At 55.4% G+C, this 11,912-nt stretch overlaps 1 protein-coding gene across 1 annotated transcript in view; it reads right to left on the reverse strand.

Annotated features, from left to right (window-relative positions):
* The window catches only part of SLC29A3 (solute carrier family 29 member 3), a 13,589-nt gene extending 8,242 nt beyond the window's left edge, over nucleotides 1–5,347 (reverse strand). Inside the window, exons 1-2 of the mRNA XM_026071043.1 lie at nucleotides 5,071–5,347; nucleotides 3,954–4,255 (exon numbers count right to left, since the gene is read on the reverse strand). Coding sequence (XP_025926828.1) covers nucleotides 3,954–4,202 — 249 coding nt within the window. The 5' untranslated portion in view covers nucleotides 4,203–4,255; nucleotides 5,071–5,347. The remainder of the gene's footprint in view (nucleotides 1–3,953; nucleotides 4,256–5,070) is intronic.
* Nucleotides 5,348–11,912: the final 6,565 nt, after the last annotated feature.

Genomic DNA, 11,912 nt, shown 5'->3' on the forward strand with positions numbered 1-11,912 from the left:
AAAAAAAAAAAAAAAAAAAGAAAAGGCCAGGAGAACATAAATACCAAACAAGACTATGAACTGGATTCTTCAATTTCTGAAAAAAGCATAATAACATAAGCATGCTGCTTCAAACAGAACTGTATCCCATCCAGAAAGTGTTAGCGCAATGTTTTGGGCTGCTTTTTGGGGGTGCACCGCTAAAACCTTTCCAGTGCAGAAGCAGAACCTGGATGGCAGATTTAACCCCTGCCTTAGCCAAAGAAAAACATCAGGCTCCGTACCAATTTCTTCTCTTCGTTTCTACTCGATAGACCTCAACCCATCCCAAACAGCGACTCTTCTCCCTGCCCAAACCCACCTTCCGCCCCTCTCCTGCCACCAGCATCCTTCAGCTCCCGCCAGGCTAAAAAATAAAAAAATAATAAAAAAAAAAAGCAATTTGGGCCCACGGCGGCGGCTCGAGGCACTAGAGCGTTACCTGGATCGCGGGGCATGAAATTAGCAGCGGCGAGCCAAGAGGAGCCTGCCGGGTGCGAGAGCATCTTCCAAGAGCTGAGCTCCGCTCCTGACGAGCTTGCAGGTGACGCTCGCCCCGGCCCAAAAACCGGCGGCACCGGGAGCAGCTCCGAAAGGGCCCAGGCTGAAGAGAGCCCTAAGTCGCAAAGGCGCCTGCCCCAGCCCATCCCCTCGGCTTCGCGGCTGCCAACAGCCAAAGACTAGCACCGTTTTAGCAGGACACGACTCCTATAACTCAACCCCCCCAAACTGCRGAGAGGTGTTGCAAGCATCCTCGCCAAACCCTCCTCCGGCGTTTCGGCAGACTCCCGTGCCGCGCTCCGGGAAGCACGGCAGCCACCTCGGACTGAGCCAGCGGGCTTTGGGAAGGAGCCTACGAAATCCCAGGAGTGAGCGAGCCGACACTAACGGATCTACTCCTGCTTGTAACCCTGCAACGTCAAGCACCGCGGGCCAGCAGGAGGCTGCACAAACTCATCACACGTCTCGGAGGCCGGGCCCACCAGGAGCGCAGAACGGCCGCCGCAGAAGCGGCGAGACGTTGCGGGCTTTAACCCCATTAAATACCCGCGGGTTTTAAGCCCAGTTTGGAAGAGTCTCTGCTGTGGCCAAGGTGCTTTGGCCACAGGGCTGTGGCTTCATCAGACTCGACTACCACCGCACCGCAGCGCGGTGTTACAACACTGGGACAGCAAAGCCTCCAAAAGTGACTTTTCTTTTCCCACTTAAAAAAAAGAGGAAGAAAAAAAAAAAGAAGGTATTTTAATGGGCTTTTACAAGAACATGAAGGACCCAGGTGCTTCTGCACTGAGCTGACTAAAGAAAAAAAAATAACATACCCAGCAGCATGCACCATAAGTTCACATACTGGCTTATCATCAAGGAAGTAAACAAACTCGGCGAAAGGAAGGCCGGGAAGCAAAACACGTATCGAGTCAGGAGAGGGCGGCAGGATCCTCTGCCGACCTGCAGCCTGCTCCTCGTGCGCGCGCGGGGGCGGCCCGTGTCGCAGCCCCGCCGCTCGGCCCCCCAGCAGCTCGCTCTGCGCCCGCACGTGGCGCCTGCAGCGACTCCGCCATCCCGGCGCGAGCAGCTTCGCAGCAGCGCTGTCCTCCCCCCCTCCCAAAAAAGCAGCAGGCTTGAGGCCTGTTCAAGTTATGACAGCTGTGAGCGCAGCACTAGAGAAAAGGCCAGCCTTACACCTGGCTCTGCGATTGCATTAAAAAAAAAAAGCGCCCAAACCACTCGAACCAGCTGGGCAAGGGGAGGAGGAGAGGGAGGCTCCAGAGCAGGACGCGGCCTCGCGCCACCGACACGTTTCCCGGCCACGAAGAAATGCCACTGCTTTGTCAGGGAAGCGCGGGGAAACCGTCCCGCGGCAGCCCAAAGCCGAGGCAGGAACGGCGGCGGCGAGGCGCCAGGCCCCCCGGCAAGCGCAGCCGCAGGGTCCCAGCTGCACGAGGGCTCCCGCGCTGAACGCGCCGGGCGGCCCCAGCCCAAAGAGGACGTCGAACAACTCGAGCACCAAAACTCGTCAGCGCAACGAGCCCCAAGCGTATCTTGATTAATAGGCATCTCAGTTTTGAATTTGCTTTGGTTCCGCGTTGAGCTTTCAACCTGTCACAGGTTTTTTTTTTGTTGTTGCTTTTTTAAGTGTGAGCAAGAGGTTACAAAGCACAACAACAGCCGCCAGGGGATCAGCCGGGGTGATTCAGCCCAGCGTCAGGCTCACGTCACGCTCTGCCCCACCGCAGCTCTCCCCGCTGCTCCCGGTTCTTCTAAACGGCGCGGCGTGCTTCCCTCCAGCAGCTGGCCTCCGGTTTCCAGCTTCGCTTCTTTAACAGCTCGCACCTGCGGGCTGCTCCGTCTCAGCGGTTAGCGTGACCGTCCCGGGACAGGGTTCGGAAACCCGTTGGTTCAGTTTGCGCTTTGGGCCCGTCCGGGACGGGAGGCAGCTAACCCGCCACGGCTAGGAGACGGGCAGGCAACGTGCTTCTGCTTGAAGGGAAGCACCGAGACCCTAACGGCTACAAATCATTGCAGGGACGCAAGCCCAGAGGGCTCCCCGACCCGCTTCCAGGCAGTTTTGGCTCAGGGATACTTCTCCCCCCAGTCACCAGCTTTGGGAAAGAGCAGGAAAAGAAATGATCTTATCATGAATGCTTGCAGGAACACGGGCTTTTCCGTGCACCAAAGGAGCCTGCAGCCCCAAAGCGACAACCCCTTGCAAAGACAAGACAGACCCAAAAGAGGGCTTTTTCAGAAGAAAACAGGAGCATACCTTCCTCTCCCCCCCCTCCAGCAACTTGCGTTCCCCTTCCCTAGCGAGCCGCTTCCCCAAGGTTGGGCCTTCGCTCGAGGAGCGACAACCTCCTCGGCCCATATGCCACGAGCCAGACGTTTATCACCGTGGTAGATGCTCCTGTCACAGCTGCCAAATCTCGAAGGAAAAGCCGTAAAGCATCCTAGCGGGTCGAGGCTATTGCCAGTCACGTGCTCCGGGGCAGGCTACACCCTGCCACCGGCAGCCTTGCAAAATCCCCCTGCCCTGACTCCTTTTGCCTCCAAAGGACACGCTTCATCCTCGGATGCGAGGAAGAAGATGCTCAAAGGGTGCTTGACGCCTCTCCTCGCCCGCAGCGAGGCGGATAGATGCTGCTCAGTTCTCTCCCCTGCGCGTGGTAAAACACGCTAATATAGCTACGCTGACAATAAAACAGCTCTCCCAAGTACGGCCAGAAGCTCAGAGCTACCTATCGCCCGGCTGAAGCCCCAGCCCGTACGTTAGCCGTGGCCGAGTTTAGCTGAGGGACGCGCAGGGCYTAGCAGGGCTTGAGGGCTCTCCGAGTACAAAAAGCCTAACAAAGAGACGTTTTACCTCACGCAGTAGAAATCATCCTAAAAAAAGGCAGGTTTCCTTATGGGAGAGGTTAAGCCACCTTTTATTTTTTTTTAAAAAACACATGGCTTTTCCCACCTTAAAGTTGTAAGTGCTGCTGACTTCCTGACACCGTTTTAATTAGAAGCGAGCCAGCACGAACAAATGAGTTCACACTCATTTTGGAGGACTGACCCCGCTGCTCCACTCCACCTCTTCTCATAGCTCAGGTTCACTCGTAGTTTTACTTGTTTCAGACCTCTGAGGAGCAAGACCTCCCGGGAGGCTCCACACTTTCCCCTTCTTGGATGCTGTTTGAGTTTTCCCTGTAATATTCTCCACTCAAGCAGGCTCCTTGGCCAGCTTTTCCCTTAGAACAGGCTAGTCCTTGGGGGAAAAAAACAGCATTTTGGGCAGAAGCAGAGAAATGAGTCGTTCTTTCATTGCCTCCTGTTCTCCTGTGCACCTTATATCTATACCTTACCACGTCAGCTAGCCTACTCCTTTCACAGGCATTGCAATTAAAACACARGCCGGTCCCGCCAGACGACGTGGATTACGGCAGCAGCACACTCACTCGGAGGTCYGAGGCTCCCTGTCCCGTCGCGCCGGGCTGGCCGGAGCAGTTCTGCAGTTTATACATCCAGTATTGCTTCGCCGTGATGAAAAAATTCCAGGGCAGCAGCGAACCGATGCCCAGGAGGAAAAATATAGTGTAGGCCCCATTTAAGCGGTCGTTCGGCTTTTGCCGGCGGTACGTGTTTAGCGACGGCTCCTCGATCAGGGGCTCCTCTTCCAGGAGGGAGCTGGCGGCCGGCTGGTACATGGAGCTCGCGGGCGGCAGGCAGCCGTGTCCCCCGCCTTCCAACTCAGCAGCCGCTGCCAGGGCGAAAGCAGAAGGAGCTGTTACGAGGTGAGGGTCGGAAACGGTTGCAAGGTGCCCGCGAGCCAGCTGGATTATCCCAGGGCTGGGCGAGAAGGGCGCTGACCCGACACGAAAGCGGCGCCTTCCGCGGGCCACGTCCCAGCCCCTCGACGCCCGGACCGCCCCATCTGCCCCGGACRCCTGGTCCCCTTCCAGCGCACCTAACGATTAACCCGGCCGCTCGGCCTGCCTCGAGCTCCCGGGCTCCGYGCTCGCTTTGCCTCTTGCAAAAGCAGGGAGCCTCGGGTCCTGCCAAACCCCGGGCCAACTCGCTATTTTTACCGTCGGGCGTTGCAAAGCGGCTCCCGAACTAGCGTAGCCCCGTGGGGCTTTGCAAAGCCACCCGCGGACTCACCTAACGCCGCCGCGCCCGCAGAGCGGCTCGTAAGGCCCCGACGGCCTCGCAGGAAGGGGCGGACAGCGGCGGGGCGGGGGCAGAAGGGAGGAAGGGAGGGAGGGGGCCGGCCGGAAAGCAGGGATTTCGCAGGGAAACGCGATTTAATGCATCCCGCCTCCCCCGGCGCTTACTGGGCGCCGCACGGGCCCTGCGCGCCGCGCCGTCCGCTCCGCCCCGTCGGGGGGAGGGGGCTCCCCGCGCTCCCTGCGGTTTGTCTGGCTCCCGCAACCCGCCCGGAGCTCTCGCTGCAGCATCCCGCTACTTCCCCCAGGAGGAGGAGGAAGGGGGGAAAAGTCACCCCGAAGCTAACCCCGGCCCTGCGCAGCAAGGGGGTCCCGGGCCGGGCCGRGCCGCGCCGGCGGCAGGCTTTACCTGGCGGATCGGCTCTCCGTCGCTCTGACCTCTTGCAGACGCGCTGCGAGCGAGCACAGGCACGACTGCTCGCGGCTGCGGGGCCCGCCACCTAAAACCGGAGCGGCTTTTTTATTTAAAAAATAAAAAATAAATAGTTTAATCGTGCCCCGCGTTGCTAACGCGGAAATAGCAGRAGCAAACCTAGCGTGCCTTGCGGCGCGGCTTGCCGTGGGCTGCAGGCCCCGGAGCGCCAACGCAGCCTCCCCTCCCGAGCATCCGAGCGCTGGGAGCCGAGGGCAGCCTCGGGGTGAAGCGGTGGCCCACTCCCCAGAGGGGGGCGGATTAACCCCCCCCCCCCGTTACTCACTCCACTTCCTGGAACGCCCCATTAAGCTGAACTTCGCTGTAACTCGTAGGAAATCAGAGACTTTACCTTTTAACAGTCACCCTGGAGGCAACGAAATTATTACGCAAAGTATCAAGCCCTCTTCCTCTCCCCCATCCTTCCTTTCCTTTTTGCCTTTTCTTGCCTGATTTTCCCAAAGATGGACTGGGCTCCCTGCTGCTTGGACAACCCCATGGAAAAATTACAGATTGATAGGACACAGCTTTTCTTAATCCCACTGCAAGCAGCAGGGCAGGGCCTAGGAGACACTGCACCAGTACAGGTGTTTGCACTTGTGCTTGGAATTAGGTGGGGGTACAGCTCCTGGTTTCTGTTTCCAGCCATTTGCCTTTATCCTTCCTCATSTCTATCATGTGTGTTGTGAGATTCTTCTTCCAAAACGTGTTAGGTTTGTGTGTGAACAACCCCCAAGGAACTGTTATAYTAAGCCAGGTCTGGCTAGTCCTTATAGCCCAGGGACCTTTCCTCTTTCCATTGAGACTTTATGTCTCTACATCCAAGTATGTCCTGCTGCRGCGTGCCATTCTGCAGATCTGATGTCTCTGTCCGCAGTTGTTTGGCCAAGATCCAGCAGGGCCCTGCGCTKGGGATGCATCAGCTCAGCAGAACTGGAGACGGTCCGGCCTCTATTTTTTGCAGAAGGACCGGAGACAATCTGGTCTCTCTTTTTTGCAGAAACCCATRCACAGGGCTGTGGGACAAACACCCAGCACACCGGCCCATGTACCTCCGCTCCTGACAGCCCCACTGCATGCAGATATGGCAGCCAGCAGCCAGCTGGGACCTAGAGCTGAGCACCACACATCTGTCCCACCCTCTTCTGAGGCCTGAGAACAACAAATCACATGGGCTTGGCCACCCAGATGGAAGAATAACCCAAGACCCGTGCACGCTCTCATTTTTTTTCTTCCTTCACGAGCAAACAAAAAGCAGCACGTGACCAAGCCACACCACCCACGGGGTATGTGCTGAAATGGAAAGGCTTTAGAGGAGAACAGAGGTTTCTCTCCAGAGGTTTCTTCTCGGGATTTTCATCCGCATTGACATACCAGATTGGAAAAGCACCTGAGGAGATTGCACAGCCTATCCGAGTCGGTAACCCATCGGCTCAGAGGGATTTGCCTGGTATTTCTGACCTGCTGTGGTCTATCATGTCAAAAAATCCACTGTTCAGGAAAAGCCTCGGATCGCATCAAAACAAGAGACTGTGACAACCAACCAGGATAAACAACACAAGTCTGCAGTTAACCAGAGCTGCCAGAGTCCCTCAAGGAAACATTACTCATGCTTGAGAGACATCCCGCATTGCAGATTTACACGCCGGGTCACGCCACGTTTGGGGACATATTCACATGTTCCAAGCGTGGGTTCTTTTCTGTGGTTTCTTTTCCACTTTCAACTGTCATGGGGATTGAATTCAATATATTGACTGCACAGCAGATTTGGGCCAGCATAATTTTAAGGGGAAGGAAAGAGCAAAGTCTTTCAATGGCATAACATCAGATGAAATCAGTCACCAGCAGGTCAAAGCTAGCCACAGATTTGGGCTATTAGCACATGGAAAGCCAGAGCAGTGCAAAAGGAACCAAATGAAAGCAACCTGGGAGGCTAAGGTTAGAAGAATTAATGTGAAAAAAAAAGAAAAAAAAAGATCATCACTTCCAGAGGGAAAAAAGTGGGATTTGGAGGAGGAGCAGGATGAAGGGAATGGGGAGGCCTGGGCCCCAGCCTGCAGCAAAGCAGAATTCATGACCAGGGCTGCAAAAGAAGTAAACGAAGCAAAGCGGGAGCAGATGTTGGAAACAGATGCACTTCCTTGCTCTGAACAGCTCTGCAAGCCGGGCTTTGCAGTTTGAAATACTCATCGGACAGCCCAAGGGCAGAGCCCCCCTCCCTCTGCCCCACGCTGCTCGGGGCGTTTCCTGGGAAAGAAATCCGTGCGGAGGAGGACAGGGAAGGGAGCAGGGCGCCCGCGCTAAGCCAAACCAAGCCGTAACTCGATCTCCGTAGCTTCCCTCCATCAGGGACCCCGACAGCGCTGGCGCAAGCGACCTTCTCCCGCTGCCGCTGCGGGGGCTGCCTGTGCCCGGGGCACCTGGTCCGACCGCAGGGCCRAGGGGCTCCCGCTAGAGATGCCCTGGCTGCTGCCGCCGCCGCCGGAGCTGAACCTGGGCAAAAGTCCCACCAGCCCCAGGGCCGCAGTCGCACCGCGCGCAGCAGCGCCTGGCTGTCGAGGTGCCACCTACCTCGGTGGTTAACGTGGTTCCTCCGGGCTGAGGGCTGCTCTAGAGGAARAGCCCTGGAGCAAGGGCACGCTCGGTCTCCAGCCCGACGGACGCTGGGAGCATTCGCCCAGGAGCCCCTGGCAGCCTGGAGCACAACGGCAGCGTCGAAGGACAGAGGCAGCACACGGAGTCGGGCTCCAGACCCCAGTGCCTACATCCACGTGCAGAAAAGCACARGGACGGCAGATGCCACATCAGGCAGCAGCCGCCTCCTGCCCTGCCTGCAAACTCTCCGCAAGAGGAGATGAGGGGCCAGCGCCTAAGAGGCCACAACAGCGGAGAAGCCCTAGGGCTCCCTGTGGGCACACAAGTTGCACACGTACCTCAGCACAAGGAAAGTGGAAAGGCTGAATGCCAACAGAGGGAACAGCGAGCTTTATGAAAAAGCTCTGGAGAATTGCTCYGTCTGGGAACAAATACAAGGCCTTACCTGCTGGCTCTAGGCAATACTCCCTGTCTCCACAAAATCCTTTTGCCTGGGGATGAGATGAGAGGAGATGACAGGCAATGGCAGAGTGGTACCTAAATTCAACCTGCTTGCTCAGTTCGAGGCCTCAAGAAGAAGCAGGGATATCACCGTGGAAAGGAGCCCAGCTAGACACCACCTCTGAGATGTGGAAAATGCAGGAAGAACTGCAAAGATGTCCACGGTGGTCAGGATTATGGTGAGAGACCTCCAGAGCTGAGATGAGAGAAGCCAACTCACCGGTGTGTGGGCAAAAGAGGCTGCTGGAAAGGTTGGCCATGGTGAATGAGGACTGCAGGTGCAGTATTAGAGCAGCAGGATCTCCAGCTCCTGGTAGACAGCCATGTGGATGTTCCTTCCCAGCACAGCTAGGACATGGCTCAAGTCTTCTCCAAACAGCCCCAAAGGTGTCAGACAGGAGGAGTCCTGGAAGGACGAGTCTCCACCAGCAACAGGCAGGCAACAGGCAGCAGCAACGCAGGGAGCGAAGGCCAAGCAGCAAGATGAGACCAAAAAGACTGTAAGAAATTTCRTCTGGAGCTAAACCCAGCAGGAACTGGCAAAGTGATTAACACAATAGGAGAGGGCAGATTTTGTTTTTTTTTTTATTAGACTAGGAAATATAATTTATTGCATAAAAATTAATTTGTTACAATAGGAATGCTAAACTTTATTTACAGTTCTTTAGTTTACAGAATAAACAGATGCGTTTTTAGAGGATGCCCCCAGGCCCATCCCCCGGACATATAAATATGGAAACAGACTGCAGAGCAAGAGGACGGACACTGTCAGYGAGACACCGACGGCGGCTTTGCCTTCCCGGAGACGGCGAGACGCCCGCTCTGCATCGCAAAGCTCCTTGCCACCTCCGCGGCCCCTTCCCGAGACCCGGAGACATGCACACGGGCAGCCGCGGGAGGCGCGCRCGGCTCCTGAGCATCCCGGCCGGGATCTGAGCGCCGGGTCCGAGGGGGATGAACACGCACGCGCCTGGGGGCAGCAGGAGAGGCCGGTGCCGTGGCGCCCTTCCCGGCTCCCACCGCCGTTTCCCTGATCCGAGAGACACGGAGAACAACACACACGCACGTATCGGCGCCTCCGCGGACCTTCGGGTCCCGCGCGCCGAGGGGAAGGGGATGATGACGACAAGCGTGCGCAGCGGTGGGACCCGCGGCGGTCCGAGGGGGACGGACRGACAGACAGACAGACGGGCACACCACCACGGGGGCCCGTGAAGCAGACACGGCGAGAATGAGAGCGAGAGAGATTCAGACACAGCCCAGAGCAGAGCGTTTCCCCTCCCGGCAAGCACCCCRGCACTCCGGGAGCAAGCCCACGCGCATCACTTGCTGCAGCCCCCTAGCACGCCAGAAGCCGGTTAGGTAGCTCCATCCTTCCTGACTTCCCAAATTTACTTCCCTCAGATCAGAGACAGGGTTTCAGAAATCAAGATGCTCAAATGCAACCGAAAAGATAGGCAAAACCCTTCCTGCGTTACAGAGGAATTCACCCAGCAGAAGTCTTCCCACCTCAGGCTTCCAGCCTAGACAAAACAGCAAAGTGAAAAACAAATTCATAAAACAAAATAGGGAAACACTAGAGGAGCTTCTCACTGTGGTGAAAGGTATTTGGTGGAGAAAGGCTGTATTTGTCAAACTTGCCGAATCCCCCATGCTTTAAGGAGTTCCATTTCGGCTTGATTTGTTTTAAAGCTGCCCAGAAATACATCTGAGGATTTGATCCATCTGTGGTTTAAAATGCGATGGGCATTTGCATTACCAAAGGTCTAAGTATTTGGCCAAATCTGCATGGGAATTCCAGACTTTAAAAAGTTTGAGCAACACATAAACACAAAAAAAGTCCCCTTCCTCCCACGTGCCTTAGAAACCCAACCGGAAATGGACCCGGAGAACCCGAAACACAAGAGAGTGATACTACGTGTCAAATCACTGTACACAGAGTTGCCAAGATTAATCAAATCTGAGTCCTTCACACACTGATTTCAGGGTTTGCCAACAAGAAACACCACAGGTGGGCACCAAGCACACTTTGGTAGAGCCTGCAACCATCTCTGCGCTCGGGAGACGTTCGGACTCCTAACTATGTTCTTGCCTAGTAAATCATGGGAGAAGGGAGCAAACCAGGCACAAAGCAACGCTTGGGAACGTCCACCGTTGTGAACTCAGCAAGGGGGGAGCCGAATTGGCGCAGACCCTCTCACGTTGCCAAAGACAACCTGGTAAAAGTGAGTGTGACACCTGCAATACTGAAAACACGCACACGCACACCAACACAAAGCACAACTGATTTGCTTCTATCAGCTTCTTCTCCRTTGAGGTCACCTTCTATGGACACCCTTTGCAATTGAAGCGCCAGGAGTGGGACCACCTGCTCTGCGCCCAGACCGTGCCATCTCTAAAGGCATCCACACGTTCTTAGCAACCACTGGAGGGGAACGAACACTGCTTGAATGGGCAATCTTCTCTACCGGTCCCCTGAATACTTCACCTTAACCGTCCTCCAAAGCCGATGCTCTCTYGCGCCACGTGCCAGCTCCCTGAGTTTGCTCTCGCTTTCCCTGAGGCTGCCCCGGGAAAGATGCTGGCACCTTTCTCAAACATGCTACACGGCTGGCTATGGAGATCTCGCGGGTATGACCCAGGGCTTCAGCATCTGATGCAGCACCAAGCGCCGCATCCCCAAGCAGGACCTGCTCCACGACACTGCTGACAGACCTTGGTCAAAACTTGCTTTTAATACTTCCATTGATGGAGAATCCACAGTCTTGCTGTGCTATCTAGTCAAATCCTGAGCTTTGCAGCCCCTTTCCCTTTTTTTTTTTCCCCCTTAAATACAAATTTCTAAGATATAACAATCAGTGAATAAATATTCCTGTTTGCAAGTAATCTACGTGTTTACCCTTCATTGAGACACTGTATCTTTGTGCTGAACCTTCTTACTGACTACCCCTTGATTGCTTTCCATTCATCACCCAAATTTCCGCYGCTATAAAGGTCAATTACAGAAAAAAGGGAGAAAAAAGGAACTGCAGGGAGAAGAGGGAAACCCTATCACTGCTTACGATGCTGTCTCGTGTGCTAAAACGATTAGCCCAGCTTGCGACTTGGAGATCCTTCCTTACCAACAGGTACCAGAGGTAGAGCTCAGCCCAGGACAAAGAGAAAACCCAACAAAAAAAGCAAACTAATGACACAATTGGCATTTCTTTCAACCCCACTGAGAAATGGACTGTTTAAAATGTCACGCTGTACGGGACAAATCCATCATTTTAATGGACCAGGCGCTGAGACATAATGACCTCGATTTCTGCGGCACACAGAACGTTAATCTACCAGGTTTCCTTTCCTCAAGCGATCACAGAACCAGAAGAGCCCCAATAAGGTCATCCACAGAAGCCAGCTGCGGGATTCCTCTTCCCAATACCTACGCTGATAGCCAGCCCGGCTAATTCGAAACGGTCCACAGACAACGAGAGCTCCCGGTTTGAATCCTCACCGCCCACTGAAATACTGACTCAAAAACTGGGGGTGAGCGCAAGGAGGATGCGGCTTTGCAAACACACCGCTGCATGCCCGGTCCTTGCTCCATGACGCGGCTCTTCTCCAGGGCCATGCTGCCAGCATGGCCCCAAACCTGCTCACTTACGGACCCCCAAAACCACGGCTTGGGGTGCGAACTGCAA

The sequence above is a fragment of the Apteryx rowi genome, unplaced genomic scaffold (assembly GCF_003343035.1).
Source record: "Apteryx rowi isolate R43461 unplaced genomic scaffold, aptRow1 scaffold_320, whole genome shotgun sequence".
In the NCBI taxonomy this organism is placed as follows: Eukaryota; Metazoa; Chordata; class Aves; order Apterygiformes; family Apterygidae; genus Apteryx; species Apteryx rowi.